The 16,521-nt window shown below is 38.3% G+C and overlaps 1 protein-coding gene across 1 annotated transcript in view; it reads right to left on the bottom strand.

Annotated features, from left to right (window-relative positions):
• Window positions 1–304: 304 nt before the first annotated feature.
• The window catches only part of ntrk3a (neurotrophic tyrosine kinase, receptor, type 3a), a 304,948-nt gene continuing 288,731 nt past the window's right edge, over window positions 305–16,521 (bottom strand). The window contains exons 16-17 of the mRNA XM_065291585.2: window positions 14,488–14,646; window positions 305–10,216 (exon numbers count right to left, since the gene is read on the bottom strand). Of these exons, the coding sequence (XP_065147657.1) occupies window positions 10,031–10,216; window positions 14,488–14,646 (345 nt within the window). The 3' untranslated portion in view covers window positions 305–10,030. The remainder of the gene's footprint in view (window positions 10,217–14,487; window positions 14,647–16,521) is intronic.

Below are 16,521 nucleotides of genomic sequence, written 5' to 3'. Positions count from 1 at the left end.
CCTTCTGACATCACAAGGGGAGACAAATTTCAATGACCAATTTTTCACATGCTTGCAGAGAATGGTTTACCAAAACTAAGTTACTGGGTTGATCTTTTTCACATTTTCTAGGTTGATAAAAGCACTGGGGACCCAATTGTAGCACTTAAACATAGAAATAAATTATGACAACAAGAAATGTGTACTATAACATTGTAAACACCTGTTCATTACATAAAATTAAGTTGCATTACATTTGGACAATATATATATACATATATATGACAATTTTATATTTATATATAATCAAACACAAAAGCAGGTGTATTTTTTCAGTTTATTTATAGAATAAGTCTACATAAATCATCGTAGGATACATAGTTAGTTACAACTGTTTTAGTTTATAGATGGAGAAGTAAACAGAACACAGGTGGATTAACGATGAGATACAAACAGAGGAACCGTGAATTTTTTTCCCACACCTCGTCCATCATCATTCCAACGAGGGTTCGGACACGATAAGAGAAATAGTCAAGAGAAACTGTCGAGTCGGCACACTTCTCAGATGGAAAATACATTACTGTAGATGCCAGAGGGTGTCACAAAGTTAAACCGTACACAGAGCGATGGCATGAAAACACAAAATATCAGCACTCGTCACACACATAAATATTAAGACGTTTGATCCTCAACTCGCCCGGCCGCTGTCCTCAAACACCGCGTGTGTAAATAGATGCATACAGATGTGTAGCTTACACGACTCCCACGGTTTAATATTGCAACAGATTTGTCTCACACACAATTCACGGGAAGAGAAATATATTAGAAATTAGTTGAAAGATGAATATTACAATTATAATGACACGTTCGAATATTGCTAATGACTCGCCTAAGCCTTGTATATACTGTGCCACCTGTATAACATCAATACAAATAAGCTGTTGAAGAAAGCATCCATTTGAAAAACGGCTTCGAGGCTGTTTTGTTACAATACAGCCCTGTCGTAATATATTTCTCTTCCGCCATAATCCACCCGCACTGTGACAGGTTAATACAAACACAGGGTACTATTACATTTGTGATTACCATTCCATCGCCTCTCCCTGGATTCCAGATCCCTGACCCGGCTCTCCGTTAGAGCCCGGCCAACCTGACAATAAGATGTCCATTGCGTGTACTACCTGGAGGGCCAGGATGTTTGAGAGATGAAAAGATGGACAAAACAATACATGGAAAGGCATGATTTTTAGATGAGAGAATCCCTGTTGCCTGCAGACTTTAATATAGCCGTGTTTAGCTGTTAAAACAAGGACTGAAATGTCTGTTCCCATTGTGGATTTTTCTACTTTCAATTGGATTTAGCTCAGTGTAGGTGGACAGAACAGAACAGAATGTATGTGTACATACACCTGAAACATTTTTCCTACTTTCATTCTTCATATGGCTTCAAATATCAAACTACTGCATTTATGGCTTTCATTACAAGATTTACAGTATTAGTAATAGAGGGATTTGAATGGTTTTGATACAAAAAGAAAATTCACTGCAATGAGTTTCTAACGGAGTTCATAAAAGAAAGAACACTGTCAATATTTAATCATCAGTTTTCGTTTTGGAAAATCGATTCTAAGAACTGATCCAAGTTGAAACAACAAAGATTGTACAGTTGTTTGTTTATCTTTCCATATTGTGGTGGATTTTGTAAAAACCTCTTCTGTGGCCATGTGAGGGATGGAAAGACTCATGATTTTAACTCTTTCCCTGCAAGTGTTTTAAAAAAGGTTGCCAGTCAGCGCCAGCATTTTTTATAATTTTCACCAAACTTTAATGCTTTCCAGATAATGTTCTTCTTCAAATATATAAACATACAATATATCAAATTAAAGAACAGAGTCTCTGCTTTCCACTAAAAAAACATCCTACCTTCATTAGGTCTCTTTTTATCACCTATCAAATAGTAGGTTTCTTCAAAAATACCACATTTTGAGCAGAGATTTAAGAGCTGAGATAATTGCGTTTTTTTTTTACTTTTGACAAAGATCAGATTCAGAGCAATGATCAAAACATACACAGAGTTTGAACTGTTTGAAGTAAATACTTCCAGGTTTTATAAGTGGGTAAACCTGGTGGATAATAGCGAAAATATGGATGGGCGGAATAACTCGTCATTGGCAGGGAAGCATTTCCTCTTAATTGATGAGTTGGCAATGGCAGGAAAAGAGTTAATACTGAAACCAATGAGATTTTCAGCAGCCATCAGTTGGACAAACAGACAGTATTTTATTAAACTTATGCCACTGGTTGAGTCAAGGTGAAGAAAGTACAGTTTTCATTTATACTTTTGTGTCGAAGTGGAATTACACATGCAGACCGCTAGTTAACAGTGTCCATGGGCATGTTACTGGTGTAATCTACAGTATCAAGGCAAAAGGCTAGCTTGTTGTGGACAGTACGGCCCTGTCCCAAATGGCACCCTAAACACGCCAGTCTTCCTACACTTTTGTGATGTAACACAATGAGTACCCTTTTCAAACCTTAACGGATACACGCATGTGGCGGCCACTGTGAGTCCGCTAGTCATAAGGGGACTATTCGTGCCATTTTCCTGGGATGCATCCACGCCCAGATGTGAAGGGTGCGTCTCCCGGAAGTCACAGTTGTCGACGCATACTTCATCAAGGTTCTCACATTTCAGTTAAATGTTGCTTTTCTTAAATAGAACCTGAAGTAATAAACTTCAACGACAACGGTAATCCGCCATTTGGGACGCAGCTTACGTTGTTGGAGAAGCATTAGCAGGGATGGCGGTAAACACAGTGACATTTAGTGCGTCAGATTGTTTTGACATCAGGGAGCGTTCTAGCAGACCAATCACAGTACTTGCATGCTACGTAGAATTGACGCGGTTTACGGTAAATTTTTTAAAAGGTGCACGTCAGGCTAGGCAATAGAAGTATCAGGCTTAACAATGCTAACTAGACTATACCTACAATGTAAAAATAGACAGCATTTTTGTCAAATCAATACTTAATGATGTTACTTTAACTTAAAAAATTAAGTCAAACAATTTCAACTTGACTTTGTAAGTTATGTCAACGTTTCACAAGCCAAAACTTAAACCAAGTAGTTTTAACATTACGCTGCATTTTTTTTTACAGTGTTTCTGTCTTTTAGAAGAATGAAAAACTAAACTAACAAAGCCAGTTCAAACAAAACTTAAAAATCTAATCTTATTAACACTTTATAAAATCAGATACTTAATGGCGCGCTCCTTGTATCAGCTCTTTTCAACATGCAAAAAAGTCAGTTCATGTAATCGATCCTTACTTGTAAACTATGCCTAAAACATCTCTGCATTAAATAGAATGATAGATGTAAAGTTGCTTGAAGTAATACTGCTTCCAAGACGTATGTATACATTGCTTTTACCACAATCTAAGGCCATTTAATTATTCCTGAACTTTTTTTCTCTTCCTGTCAACAAACACCCTCAATAAACAATGCCCATATGTAACTGTGCATTTATACCGCCACCGCCGAGAGCGTAAACGTTTTCGGAAATCATTTCCTATTTAATGAGAACCAGCAGCAAGCTCCGGAAAGCAGCAGCGCGTCTTGCACAGTGTAAGCGTCGCGGACAGTACAAATCAGCTTAACTTTATGGTAATGTGCTATGACGTGGTTCGGGAGCAACCAATCGAAAGGCGGAAATGTTCGGGGGCAACCAATCAGAAGGCGGAAACCTCCGCTTGAGAGGATTTCAGAAAATGCATTTGAGCGTCCACTACTATTTTTCTATACCATCATTGGCATGGCAGCCGGAGCGTTTTTTTGACGCTCTCGCTGGCAGCGTTGTGAATGTACATTTAGTATCAAGGGTCTACATGTATGTTTACATGTATTTATCTGGTTGCAAATGATAAAATGTGACAAAATAAAAGATGACACAAAGCCGGCTTCACCATTTCCTCCTCACTACTGGCTTTCTGATTTGAGAAAGGGACACATAAAAAATCTGAATGCTAAATGACATAACTGTATGGTAAATAGGCTAAATGCATCATGAACTGTAATGTCAGCTCCATCATCGGCCTGTAATAGTTTGAGATTTTATCGAAACTAAAAGGTCAGATGACACACTTTTACAGTGACTCAGTCAGTCATCTTCATATGCTGCAGTGAGATGATAGTTTGCAAGAATCTGGTTTAAACTTGTGATGTCATGTGTAGCGGTGGTCTTGTGTGTGTTCGCTGTGATCCAAAGTGTCACTTTGAGGCAAATTGTAGACTGCGTGGAGTGAGTCAGAATTTAGTGCGGCGTTTCCTTCTCAAGATGCTATATTTAGTTAGGTTATTCTACGGGCAGGTTACTGCTATCACCCACTTAACCCTGCAGGGGTTTTCTGCTGTTAGCTGTGGCGCTAATGAGGACATTTAAAGCTGCTTCTCTGCAGTTGGTCCTTCAGCAAGAGAGCCATCGGTGTGTCTGAGTCTCATGGCCGTTTGATTCCGAAGCCTTCAGATCATTGTCAAAATTTGTGGGAGTTACGCCTTTAAAATTACAGCCCTGCTGAAAGTGGCTTAAGAAGCCTAGAGTGGTTTAGTGGTGTAGGCATAGTGGTGTTGACTAGCTATCAAGATTATTAAGGTGGTTTTTGCCAGCTATATAAACGCCGGCAAACCACCTAAGGTTCATTCAAACTTCTTTAAAACACAATATGTTGCAACAAACTTGAAAGCTTGGCTCCAACTTTAAAATAAAGTGACTTATTGGCTCCATATTGAGTTGGCAGCTGGCAGTTTATTTCACAAAGTTGGCTGACCTAAGGGCTGAGGATTAATAATCCAAACGTTTAGATATTGAGCTTAGACCAACAGGGTTCCGGTTATTATCTGGCACAAGTGAAAGAAACAATCACGGGTCAAAATAACAAAAAAACTGCCTTGTAGTAATCATCCCGGTAAAACAACTTTTTCAGAGTCTAAGCAAAGAGGAACAAGGTAGAATAATACGTTTAAGAGATTGAGCAAGGGCTGCGAACAAAACTCCCCTTTTGTTACGATTGACATGTATTCTTTAGCGGAACAATGGACCTTATTCTCTATTAGGAAATGAAAAAACACTTCTGTGGAAAGGACTGCAGACAAATAGAGACTGAACCCTTCACGTGTCCACACAGAACCTTTGGTGTATCTCTAAAGCTTGGGAAAGGTGAAGACAGTTACATCTACCGTTCACACAGAAAACTCTGGAGAAGATCCAAAATGCTTCTTGCATCCAAATGAGTTGCCGGTCAGCATACCCACAGGAGCAAGGTTAATAAAGTTGTCAAACTCTGCTGATGATGCAAAAGATTGCTCTTGGGTGACGTCTCCATTTGAAGTCTCAATGCTGCAGTTATTTTTTCCTTGCCTTTTAAAGAAAACCGCTGTTGCATTCAGCCAGGTTTCCACGAGTTAAACATTGTCCTTGGAAGCGAGTTTTGCTCTGGAGATCTGCCGGCATGAACTATGGATCTCTGAAGCACTTTGAAGTAACAAGATTCACATGCTTGTCCATGTGCCCAAAACAGCAGCATCTGCAGTGTGAGCTGAGTCAAGGGCTAAAATCACAGCTTGTCCATTCTAAGGGATTTCGCTTGGTATTAGAGCCATATCACTGCTTCAAATGTACAAATCGTCATGCGTCATCATTCATATTATCAGCGGAATGATGCACGAGCAACTGTGGGTTTCAAATGCTTTTTTCCAGAGTACATTAGGAGTACTTAATCTGCAACGCACCAGAGATAGATAAGGACTTGTTCTAGTAGTCTCATTTGTAATTTAAGAGAAGGGTTTCAAATCCGATACAGATCTTTAATTAAATGTGTTGAAGGCAATGAAGAGTTTTATCCTGCAGGTATGTTTTGAAGCGTGTGACGGTGAAGGCTCAAGATCTGCAGCCGCTACAATTTGGGTAAAAAGATTCAATCAGTAAGATATGTAGCGTGACTGCATCTCGCCAAGATTAATGCTCCAGGTGGCCGCATCAAGGGTCGGGGTGCTAAATTAGTTTTTAAAACTGCCTGGCTAATTTGATGGGGTTGTTACTGGTTTCTAAAGGTGGTACGCCTGGATTAGTTTTGCCTTGCAGAAAAATATATCAAAGGCTGTAATTCAGAAAAAGGTTCGAACGTGACGCGTTAGAACATTCTGTCTGCAAATGTGGGTATTTACGCATTCGATTTAGCGCTTTTGCCTGAGCTTGGCCAATTATACTTTTTCTTCCTCGTTTTGCCCCAGTAAGGCAGTCTTGAATTTGCTAAATGCTTGGTAAACCGGGCCCGCAGAAGGTAGGATAAATGGATGAGGAGAAGGCTGATCTGAGATCAGCAGCGAAGCGTGACAGTGGCGAGGTATTTCAGCCCTTCTGCTGGGTTATGAAGTGTTGAAAGAGAGCTCATTCCAGCCATAATGTTCCAGCTTCCTGCCTCGCTCCTTCTTCTCATGATTAAGGTCTTAAACCTCTCATCAATCGCCCTGCGCCTGTTCACTGCCATGGCATCGGGTGGGAGAAAAGAGAGAGAGGGATTCTGCCTCTCTCGCAGCCCTGAATTCTTAACTCAACTTTGTTAGCCTGCCAACAGACAGCGCTGTGGCTCTTTCGTTCCCTCTGTTAGTGTTTGACCTTCACTGATTCATCTTTCCCACCCTTCTCTTTCTCACACACAACCACACTTTTCAATGCCTCGGGGGGATTACCGCAAGACTGGCCATCATATTTAAGGGATATCTAAAAGCCCAGGCCAAAAACTCATTTCATTGGTAATTTCCACCTATTTCTTCGAGGTGAAGTCATTAGAGTCGCGGCAACCCCTGTGGCTGTCGCACCGTCGACCGGCTGTCACACCGCTTCCTCTGATGCTCCTCTCTGAACCAGCTGCGGCCCGCGTTACTTCATTTACAGAATTTACTAATTCAGTTCGCCTCGGTTCTCCGACAGCTTCGGGTGATATAGATGCAGGCTCCCACTGCCCCTCCTCTCTGCGTTTGTATAATCCACCTTTCACGGGTCATTGAACAACAATCGCAGAGAAAATGTTTGACTCTTTCAACCCTGTTAGTCACAGTTATACAGTCAATGACTCAAACAATCTTCTGGAGCCACCAGCTCAACCAATTCACAACAGTAAGTCACAACCTCTAGTCTTTTTTAGGAAGCAAGTAGATGTTTCGAATTGTTACAGATATAAGCTACAAGCATATAGGGGCAGGGGTACATAAGGATAAAAAGATTTTGTTTGGTGAAAAATTAGAGGAGGAAATGGCTAGCTAGCTATACAATGTATGCATGAATGTAATGTTTTAATGCATTAGTATTAAATTAATGTAATAGTGCTAGATATTGGACATGGAGCATGCTACTGCTTTAGGGAGCTTCTAAGCCAGTATTCAAATATAATAGACTACCCATTTGCAACTGTTTATGCTAGCATATTATTCATATTTAGAAATAAACCACAATGCATTCTGCATAGCAAATCTGGGAACTGTCGACGTTGCCAAGAGTGACATTTTGTCTGTTTCCTTCCAATTAGAACCTAATTTAGCATGAACGCTCAACTGTGCAGTACGACTGATGGGTAAAATCTGGTATGCCACATAAATGAGAGTTTGCACAAGCACTGTGTCTCTTGTAAATGTTGTTGTCTGATTTGGGGGCTTGTCCTGAATGTAGATACTAGGAGAGGGCAGGCCTGTTTACTTCATAAACGTCAAAATTTGGAAGGCAGGCATTTGGTCTAAATCTCTTCTGTTGCTTTTTAGCATAAAGAGCTTGGTGCACTCGACATGGGCAAAATTGTTAAGTCAGTGAATATCTACAGCAGGGCCCCGCAGCCGACAAGAATAGGCTATCAAAATGAGAAGCATCTTATCACACATAAACACATCGCTGTCGGTGTTATGGAAAGACTTTTACAATTTCCCTCTTGTCACAGATGTGGAGAGAATTATCCGGCCACCGCGGGGAGCAGAAAAAACAACAAAACAAGATCAACGAATGTGCAACTCGCTTCCTCCACACCGGGAACTTTCCTGATGTGAAGAATGAGATTATAGGTAAGCAAAAATATGTTCTGTCAAATCGTGACGGGGAGATTGCAACAGAACAGTAATTTAAGTTCCGGTTTCAGATAAGCGATTGAGAAAAGTTTTTGACAGTTCACATTTTTGGGTGATTCTGTCGGAAAGTTAGCACTGCAATGAAAATAAAAATACAATTTGTTTGTTCCTTTAACATTTCTTTCTAAGGGTTAAGCAAAATACAGGTCAAATGTATTAAATATCGCTGATATTGTGCTCACAAATCCGCCGAAGCTGACTTAAACTGGCGGAGTGCATGTGCAATGATTACAGATTCATCATCAGATAAATACTGAGCCATACATCACCTTGAATGAAAAACATGAGCTAGCAAAAGCCGTTTTAAAGAGACGCTCCAATACAATCCTGCCGTTTGTCAATTCAGAATAACGAAAGTTCTGAATAAGCCCTTTTGGTCTCAATAATGCTCCATCTCTGGCAAACAATGAGATTATCACATTATTGTGTTTGCAAAGTCTCCCATTGTTAAACTTTTATAAGGGATGAATTATATCACCTGGCAGCTTTCACAGACATTTGTTGCATTCTCCATTCAAAGAGTCTATTAATGGATACAATAACTTTGTAGATGCAGCAAAGGGAAGGTTGCAAAGAATACAGCAGTTTTACCTGATGCAATTTTGTATATGAAAAGTCAATTTTTAGAAAACACTGTAATACCAGAGTACCAACGGGATGTAATGGCAATTTATGAGTTTGCGCATGCTTGCTTTCGCAAATAGCCTAAAATTTTTTTTTCTTAAACTACTCAAGAGTGTGTGTAAAACAACATTATGATGGATTTTTAAAGAAGCAAAATCATAATTCACAAAAGAGATGAAAATTAATGAATGGAATGAGAGTATTTTCTCGATTTCTTGCTTGGGAATCTACTTTTTCCAAAACTGTCACTTCAGAAGCGAATGGTCTCTGGAATACAAGGAGTGAGACAAGGATATTTACTGTCATGGTGTTTGTGTTTGTTCTGTGAAAATTTCATTCTCAAGTCTTCTCGGTCACATTTTGTCACATATTCCCAAAAAAAGGTAAAAATAAAAAAAAATTAAAATGTGGACATACATTCTATGGACATGGAAAACGAAACATTGAAATATTATCAAAATATTTATAGAATTTACTCACCATAACAGCACGCCAAGGAACTAAAATCATCTAATCAGGAAATGAAATAATTTAACATACTCTCGCTTGTGACACAGAAATTTACATTATATACATTCTTATTTTTTTTTTAAATAAACTCCTTTGTATTGATTGGTGGATCCTTTGCTCCTTCAAGTTAATCCGTTCACCGAAAAGCTCCTCATTGTATTTAAAAGCCCTGTTGGATACTTCCAGAAGGGTCAAAGAGAAGATCCGGCCGATCAGAACGCAGTAAGGCTTTTCCACGAAAAAGTCCTTGCCAATCATCTGAAGTGGCAACGGCGAGCGGTCATATCCAAAAGCTGAGATACCCTCAGCGGGAAACATGGCAGACGTCCATACTCGGAGAAATAAAATAAATAAAAATATATTTTTTTTTATAAAATGAAAACCAAGTAACCACAGGGGGAGTTTTCTCAAGCAGTCAGGAAACACATCTTTCTTCGTTTTCCATATTTTAGTTGGGATTTCCTTAGAATCGAAAAGTAGGCTCTTCTTACCAAAATGAAAAGAACGAAATAGCGTACGACTCTTTTTCTTACCGCAGGTCTGTACATTTTATATGCAGGTAAACAAAATGTAAAAGTGCTTTTTAAAGACTGTTATCCAGTGTATCGAAAGAAGTAGCAGGCACTTAAGTCCATCCCCGGGTTGTAGGTGTCTGACAGTGAAGCAGTAAGGTACATGTCGTTTTGGGGTATTCCCAGGTTGTTCCTCTTTTTTGGATTGACGCAGACAGACAAACGAATTCCAACAAACACTAGCCCAAGATATCCAGGTAGACGGGTGTGGCTTTGCCCATGGCATAAAGAATTTTCTGGATGTCTTTGATGTTCAACCTCTGCTGGGGTTCCCTCTGCCAGCACCCCAGCATGATGTCGTACACCTCCTTGGGACAAAGTCGTGGCCTTTCCAGTACACGTCCTTGTGTGATACATTCGATTACCTGCGGGTAGATAACATTGTGAGTTGTCGTGAAAAATGCTTCTTCTGTTCTCACACTACAGTAGGAATGTGGGGTGCTTTGTGCTTCTTATATTTATAATTCATCTAGATTTTGTCTATGTTACATCATGTAAAATGTTACTGGTCATTTCATAATCTCTCAAAATGGTCATTTGAGGCTGTGAACGTGTGCATTGCAGCAAAAGGCTGTGAGACAGAGACTTGCTGACAGTCCGACAACAAAGGAACTGACTGATTCATGTTTTTTGTTCGACAGATTTGTTCACTCTTGTAACAGCTGGCTGTTGCTATAGAAAAAACATCTATGACCTGTCTATTGTGATGAACAAAATACAACCGTCTCATGAAAACCAAGACATCTGGCCGAGTAGAGAGCTTTGTATTGACTTTTAGAAGAGACAGATAATTGCCGGTTGTCCCTTGAGATCACCTCTCTGACTTCAGCTAGTGACTGTCTGTGTTTTATTGACAGATAGTTTGATTTCGTTTCACAATATTCTGATGCCATGCGGTAGCCACCGACCCCCCCAACCCTTTTTCTCAGAGGTGTTGTCTGGCTTATATTGTTCATGGCCCCACATTTTCACTATAAAGGTGACTCTCATGAAAACTTGTCAAAGTTACATCCTAAAATTAAAGAGAAAAAATAAGATATTATATTTTAATTTATTTAGCAGACTAATTTTCAAAAATACTTGTAAATGTGAGTGCATTTAACATTTTGTCTAGGATTTTTAATATTTCCAGATTTTTTTGCATTATTTTTATTTAGGTTAGGTACATTTCTCTCGAAGTCTCATTACCGCATTGCATCTGGATGTTTCTGTTTAATTTTTTTTACCCATTATTCTCAATGGTGGTATTCATTAGATTCTCATTACTGTTTTTCTGTATAGAAACGACATATCAATAATTATTTTGCAACCCATCTCAAGGCAAGTTGTGTTATAGTCACAAAATATTAGATTTATTTATTTGTGTTCGTGGACATGATTTTCAGCTTTTTTCGTGTCATTCAGCACAAATGTCTTTTTCATGTCACTTCCTATAAATAGTTTTTCGTGTCCGTAGCACAAATGTCTTTTTCATGTCGTTTTCTATAAACGGTTTTTCCTGTCCGTGGCACGAATGTCTTTTTCATGTCGCTTTCTATAAACGGTTTTTCGTGTCCGGGGCAAGAATGTCTTTTTCATGTCGCTTTCTATAAACGGTTTTTCGTGTCCGTGGCAAGAATGTCTTTTTCATGTTGCTTTCTATAAATGGTTTTTCCTGACCGTGGCACGAATGTCTTTTTCATGTCGTTTTTCCATGAACAGTTTTTCGTGTCCATAGCACGAATGTCTTTTTCATGTCGCTTTCTATAAACAGTTTTTCCTGTCCGTGGCACGAATGTCTTTTTCATGTCGCTTTCTATAAATAGTTTTTCGTGTCCGAAGCACGAATGTCTTTTTCATGTCGCTTTCTATAAACAGTTTTTCCTGTCTGTGGCACGAATGTCTTTTTCATGTCGCTTTCTATAAATAGTTTTTCGTGTCCGTAGCACGAATGTCTTTTTCATGTCGCTTCCTATAAATAGTTTTTCGTGTCCGTAGCACAAATATCTTTTTTACTTCGCTTCCTACAAATAGTTTTTCGTGTCCATAGCACAAATGTCTTTTTTCATGTCACTTCCTATAAATAGTTTTTCATGTTCGTAGCAGGAATGTCTTCTTCGTGTCACTTCCTATAAATAGTTTTTGGTTTCCGTAGCACAAATGTGTTTTTCGTTTTCGTAGCACGAATGTCTTTTTTCATGTCACTTTCTATAAATAGTTTTTCATGTCCGTAGCACGAATGTCTTATTCATGGCGCTTCCTATAAATAGTTTTTCGTGTCCGTGGCACGAATGTCTTTTTCATGTCGCTTTCTATAAATGGATTTTCCTGTCCGTGGCACGAATGTCTTTTTCATGTCGCTTCCTATAAATAGTTTTTTCGTGTCCGTAGCACGAATGTCTTCTTCGTGTCACTTCCTATAAATAGTTTTTCGTTTCCGTAGCACGAATGTGTTTTTCGTGTCCGTAGCACAAATGTCTTTTTTCATGTCACTTTCTATAAATAATTTTTCATGTGCGTAGCAAGAATGTCTTTTTCATGTCGCTTCCTATAAATACTTTTTCGTGTCCGTAGCACGAATGTCTTTTTTCATGTCACTTTCTATAAATAGTTTTTCGTGTCCGTAGCACAAATGTCTTTTTCATCTCACTTTCTATAAATAGTTTTTTGTGTCCGTAGCACGACTTTCATTTTTCTTATCATTTAATGTGTTGTTTTATAATTTTTGTTTTGTTTTTACCATTGTTGCTTGGGGTTGGAGATAAAACTACTTTCTGATATATTTCAGACACCGAAACCCCAACTCTAACCCCAAGCAAAAATAGTTTAAAAATTGGAAGAAAAACATGTAGAAACCAATACATAAATTACATTGTAACCGAAAACCCCAAACCAAATAGACCCCAGACGACAATAATTTAAAAATAGAAAAAAATACATAAAATGACACCAAAAAGAAAATCATGCTACGGACATGAAAAACTATTTATAGAAATTCCTGCTGAGTGACACGAAGAAGACATTCATGCGCAATTACATAAAACAGGCGGAAAATTGTGTGCATGAACACGAATAAATAACATATTTTGGGAACCATGAAATGCCTTGAGGTAGGATTTATTAGTTTGATATTACAGTAATGAGAGTTTTACATTATAGCAATATGACAATGGTGGAGGTGTTTAATGATCAAATAAATTATGTCATAGTACAAACAGTATTAATGATCCTATGCAAAATATACTCTGTTCTCTTTCTTTCTTTAGCTTGAAGTATGAGCCAGACAACCCATGAAATATTCCTATGAACCGCATCCGATCTGTATCTGTTCAGGGTCTTACTGTATGTGATTTATAAAGCTGCTCTTTTCATAAACCACAGCCACCGGCAATCTAATTAAATTCCTCACATTGTCCAGACAGCATTCCAGCAAGCACACAAGGATCAAAGTTTGTCAAGGCAAAGTTTTATTTGGAAGTATTAAGCCCAGTTCATATTGAAATATATTTTGCAGAAAATACCTTATTAAAAGCTATCCCCTAACCATAGCAACATTTACAGCAATAGGGGTAATAAATTGGTGCATCTCAAAAGGTATATAATAATATTTATTATTCACAAGGAAATATCTTGGGAGTAGGATCTCTCTGTGTGTATGGCTGTTTGGAGTTCATCCAAGCCGTGAAATGTAATAGAGAGGAACAACACGAGAAAATTAAGCGGGAAGGTTTGCACATTAATGCAGCACACGAGGGAGTGTGTGCCATGAATAAACCAACATCATGACATTTTAACACATGTATCTCCTGTTTGTTTTTTAAAGGCAAATCATGTTCAGGACAAGCTTGAGTGCCCATCTTTATCTGTAACATGACTCAAGACATAGTGATTATACTGCTTAATTGAGGCTTTTTAATTCTAGCCATGAATATATAAGTAATAGTCATAAAATACACTAAAACTGGCAATGAATGCGTCTCATTTCGAGGCAAAACCAGGGGTTTATATATTGCCAGTTTGTGTGTCAACCCATTTAATTTTCCAGCTACAGTAAAGGTTTTGTATTTATTTATTTTATGCATTTGGCAGACACTTTTACAGCATCCAAAGCGACTTACAGTGCATAACAAGCTATACATTTGTATCAGTATTTGTGTTCCCTGGGTTTGAACCCATGACCTTTTGGGCTGCAAACACAATGCTGTACCAAAGAGCTATACAGGACTATCTGAACCTTTTTAAACCAAATTTCAAAAAGGCGTTGGGTCAAAGAGGGACGAGGACACACAAAAAAGTGCAGCATGAAGTTTAAATACCTTTATTATGCAAGTCAATTCAACCTACTTTTAAAAGTTTTGACTTCTGATAAGTTCACCCAATGCCGGGCTGAAAATAAAACTTGGGATGGAGCTAGAAAATGGAATACATTGACAAATAAACACAATCTGCTGCATGTTATGTGTCCCCCACATTCAAAATGTAATTTAACCGAAGCCAAACTATCTCTAAAATATTCACAGCATAATTTGCCCAAGGCACAATCATAGACAAGGCACAGGTGGTAGATTACTAATAACGTAGGACCAAAGCTAGTTTTTTTTGTAGAACCAGTATAACAGTAAATTGGACTGTACAGAAACAGATAAAATCAACCTACTTCATTATTTGCCAGCTGAAACCATGGCTGCTTTCCATAGGTGAAGATCTCCCAGAGGATGACACCGAAGCTCCACACGTCACTCTCCGTCGTGAACTTCCTGTACATGATGCTTTCTGGTGGCATCCAGCGAATGGGCAGCATGGTGTGACCTCCCACCTGTTAAACATTCAGACTGGGATTTATCAAAGGCACCTTTTTCGTAGACACAAGCACATGTAAATCCTGAAACCACAATACTATATTTTTAGAATAAAAGTTTGAGATAAATATAAAAATGACTTGTTCCTTTAATGACAGCATGCACTGGAGCTGGCATGGATACTACCATCCAGGTTTGTGGAGAACCTGATGATCCATGTTATCCCAGCATGATTGAGAACATTCCAAGTGCGATTCAGTGGAAGAAGAGAAATCTTACCTACCGTATCGAGGCCATGTGTTAACATGGTCAATGTCACAAATTTGCTTATTTGATTAGGGACTTTTAGAAAAAGCGCACTTTTCTTTGTCTTATTTAAATATCTTTATATATATTTTAGACTTTATATAAATTATCCCAGATTTCCACTGCCGTCTCAAGTATGTTTTTGTGTTTAGACCTAAATATGCTGAAGTGAGATATAGCAGAATTAATAAATATTTGTTGTTGCTTTCTGTCTTGCAGAGGGGGTGTGAAGTAGTGATGGGTCGTTCGCGAACGCAGGCTCTAAGAGCTGATTCTTTGTAGTGAACGAGCAGAGCCGAATCTTCAGACGCATGCAGGGGAGCCGGCTCTTCTAAGGGAGCCGAGCCAAAAGAGCCGAGTCTATGAAAAGAGCCGGACTGCCATTTCTAAAATGTAGAGCCGGAGCTTGAGCCGAAAGAGCCGAATCAATGGAAAGAGCCGGACTGCCCATCACTAGTGTGAAGCTATCAAATGAAGACATTACCAAATGACCATTATTGAAAATATCAATGGAACAAATGAATTGTCAAGCTGAGAAAGTGGGAACGAGTTGGGGCCATGGTGCAAAAGCATTAAAATATGCCTGTGCTCAAAAGGGATGTTGGTTCAACACCCCTTACAAGTAAACACACAAAAACATTTCAAATAACTACCAAAAGAAACCAATAAAGATGAATGAGGTGCATATCCAACACAAGCATGGCAATTCTTGTATATATTTGTACATATTTTACAGGGTGGCTAATTCGTATGAATACAAATATGTACGAATATTATAGACGGTTTCATCGGACGCACATGCGCTGACTCGATACACGTCTGGATCCGAACTTTACTTCCGGTTTCGTTTTTTTAATGGTCTGACTAGTTGCTAAAGTGATCTCTTGAACAAATGCCTTGTCGAAAAATAACTAATGTTTTGGTTTCCCAACTACATTTAAAGAACTTTGTTGATATTTATTCTTAGCGGAGTTTACCAGAAGTTACGTGCGGACCACGACAGCCGCTTGTTTATGTTGTTACTGCCGAAACCGTCTATACAAAAAATAATATAATTGCAAGGGGACAATTTTTTTTTGTATAATACTCGTACATATTTGTCTGATTTACTTCGTATGAATTCATAAGAATGAGTCAACTTGTAAAATATGTAAAATATATACAAGAATTGCCATGACTGTGTTGTCGGCTAATTCGTATGAATACGTATGAATTTTATATCTTATGAGTTGGCTAGTTCGTATGAATTTGCTCTAAGTGAATCAGACAAATATGTATGAATATTATACAACAAAATAATAATGCCCCCCTGCAATGTTGGTGTTAGGGGCGGGGTATTATAATTTTTTTGTTTAATATTCGTACGTATTTGTCTGATTTACTTCGTCTGAATTCATAAGAATGAGCCACCTCATAAAATATGTAAAATATTCGTACTAATATTATATTTTATGAGTTAGCTAGTTTGTATGAATTTGTATGAAGTGAATCAGACAAATATGTACGAATATTATACAAATTCTTACATATTTGTCTGATTTACTTTGTACGAATTCACAAGAATGAACCACCTCGTAAAATATGTA

Source organism: Paramisgurnus dabryanus, chromosome 23, assembly GCF_030506205.2.
Source record: "Paramisgurnus dabryanus chromosome 23, PD_genome_1.1, whole genome shotgun sequence".
Taxonomy (NCBI): domain Eukaryota; kingdom Metazoa; phylum Chordata; class Actinopteri; order Cypriniformes; family Cobitidae; genus Paramisgurnus; species Paramisgurnus dabryanus.
This window is presented reverse-complemented; position numbering and strand designations above follow the sequence as displayed.